The sequence below is a fragment of the Argentina silus genome (assembly GCF_951799395.1).
Source record: "Argentina silus genome assembly, chromosome: 19".
Lineage (NCBI taxonomy): Eukaryota > Metazoa > Chordata > Actinopteri > Argentiniformes > Argentinidae > Argentina > Argentina silus.
The window spans coordinates 923285-925784 of NC_139673.1; the positions used below are offsets into that span (position 1 = coordinate 923285).

At 41.5% G+C, this 2500-nt stretch overlaps 1 protein-coding gene across 1 annotated transcript in view; it reads right to left on the reverse strand.

Moving 5' to 3' along the window:
• Positions 1-2500, reverse strand: part of nav2a (neuron navigator 2a) — a gene marked incomplete at its 5' end in the record, with an annotated part of 61889 nt that overhangs the window by 7023 nt on the left and 52366 nt on the right. The window contains 1 exon segment of the mRNA XM_083690811.1: positions 1344-1513. Within this exon segment, the coding sequence (XP_083546937.1) occupies positions 1344-1513 (170 nt within the window).

Consider the following 2500-nt stretch of genomic DNA (forward strand, 5'->3'; position numbering starts at 1 on the left):
CAACAAGGCCTCTTCAGTATAAGTCTATTCAACAGCAACAAGGCCTCTTCAGTCTATTCAACAGCAACAAGGCCTCTTCAGTATAAGTCTATGGAACAGCAACAAGGCCTCTTCAGTATAAGTCTATGGAACAGCAACAAGGCCTCTTCAGTATAGGTCTATGGGGAAGCAGAGGAGCAGAAATGACTGATCTGTACAGGACCTGTCAGGTCTAAATATACAGCAACACAATGACAGTTGAGGTCAATTCCATTTAGATTCCTGCTGGGTGAAACGGACGATGGGAACGTCTCTGTAGGAATGCAGTACAATCAGAATGGAATGGAGCCCAAGCAGACTAACTACAGTAGCTATAGCAACAGGAGACAAGCTACAGTAGCTATAGCAACAGCAAAACAACTACAGTAGCTATAGCAACAACCACATGTTACGTTCAAGCAGCCCCAACAGCCATAACTAGCTTATTAAGACATGTACGCAACAAAATAGTTTGGACCAAATTAGTTTCTAGGATATCTTTTGTTGGATCAAATAACATTGAGCAGATAACTCTATTTTGTTGCTTACAGAGTACAGACATTGACTTAAAGACGATCTATTATAGGTCAAGAGGAGCTGGATAGCATACATTATCTTCTCCACCTGTCCTTCCGGTGCAAGACACCATCTTTCAGCAACAAGGAGCAAGAAGACACACAAAATGTTAACTTAATTTATTAACTAGTACCAACCTAATATCAACTATGAGAAGATATCTATATCTCTACTTCTCTCTACCAAAACCATCTGCAGGTTGGTTGCTATGTTACCGGGTAACCACAAATGACACAAGCTTCTGATTGGTTACTGGGCTACACACGGAGCTATGTGGTTGGTCGATATGAGGGGGGCGGGAGACATGTGACTAGAGGTGAGTCTACAAGGGGAGGAGATTCACCTGAGACCCCGTGCAGGACGCCTGAGGAGGAGAGACCCCAGAGTGTGAGATGGACACACACACACGCACGCACGCACGCACGCACGCACGCACGCATAAACACATAAACACATAAACATAAACACGTATACAGTAGAGAGAGGACTCAAGCAGAGACAAAGCAACACATCAACAAGAACCTTTAGAAGTTGTTAAATCAACCATGTTAACTGAATGTGTGTCTGTGTGTGTGTGTGTGTGTGTGTGTGTGTTTTTGTGTGTGTGTGTGCGAGCGTGTGTGTGTGTGTGTGTGTGTATGTGCGTGTGTGTGTGTACGAGCATGTGTGTGTGCGTGTGTGTGTTCACTTGCATGCGCGTGTGTGCTTCTGTGTGTGTGTGTGTGTGTGTGTGTGTGTGTCTAACCTACCCAGTTCTTCTTGTTCCTCTTCTTGTTCTTGGCGTCGGCGTCCATGTTGGACCCGACGCTGGAGTGGCTGGTGGCGCTGGCGATGCTGCTGACGCTGTCTGACGAGTGCTGCCTCCGCATCCGCAGGTCCGGCTGGGGCGGCGGGGGCTGCGGGCCGCCATTACTGCCACCTAGAGGACAGGGGGAGGAATGGCAGATGAGGAAAAATGGGAAATGGTAGATGTCTACATTTACATTTTACATTTATGGCATTTAGCAGACGCCTTTATCCAAAGCGACTTACAACAAATACATTTGTTTTATTAAGTGAATCATCTATCCATCAGTCATCATAAGATAAAGTAATCTATGCTCGGGCCAGAGGCCATAGGCAGTCACAATGCTAGAAGAAGGATTTTTATTTTTATTTTTATTTTTTTTAGGTTTTTACGTCTACTTTACGTTGCGTTTATATTTGAGTCATTTCTCGTACGCTCTTACATCTGTCTTCAGTAAGAGAAACAATGATCCATCACGATCATCGCAGGTATGACTTCACAGCTAAGATACAGTACATGTAGGTCCCAGTGTATCTAGGGTTAACTAGTATATAACAGTATGTAGGGTTAACTAGTATATAACAGTAGGGTTAACTAGTATATAACAGTAGGGTTAACTAGTATATAACAGTATGTAGGGTTAACTAGTATATAACAGTAGGGTTAACTAGTATATAACAGTAGGGTTAACTAGTATATAACAGTAGGGTTAACTAGTATATAACAGTATGTAGGGTTAACTAGTATATAACAGTAGGGTTAACTAGTATATAACAGTAGGGTTAACTAGTATATAACAGTAGGGTTAACTAGTATATAACAGTATCTAGGGTTAACTAGTATATAACAGTATGTAGGGTTAACTAGTATATAACAGTAGGGTTAACTAGTATATAACAGTAGGGTTAACTAGTATATAACAGTAGGGTTAACTAGTATATAACAGTAGGGTTAACTAGTATATAACAGTAGGGTTAACTAGTATATAACAGTAGGGTTAACTAGTATATAACAGTATCTAGGGTTAACTAGTATATAACAGTAGGGTTAACTAGTATATAACAGTATGTAGGGTTAACTAGTATATAACAGTATCTAGGGTTAACCACCAAAAGTGTC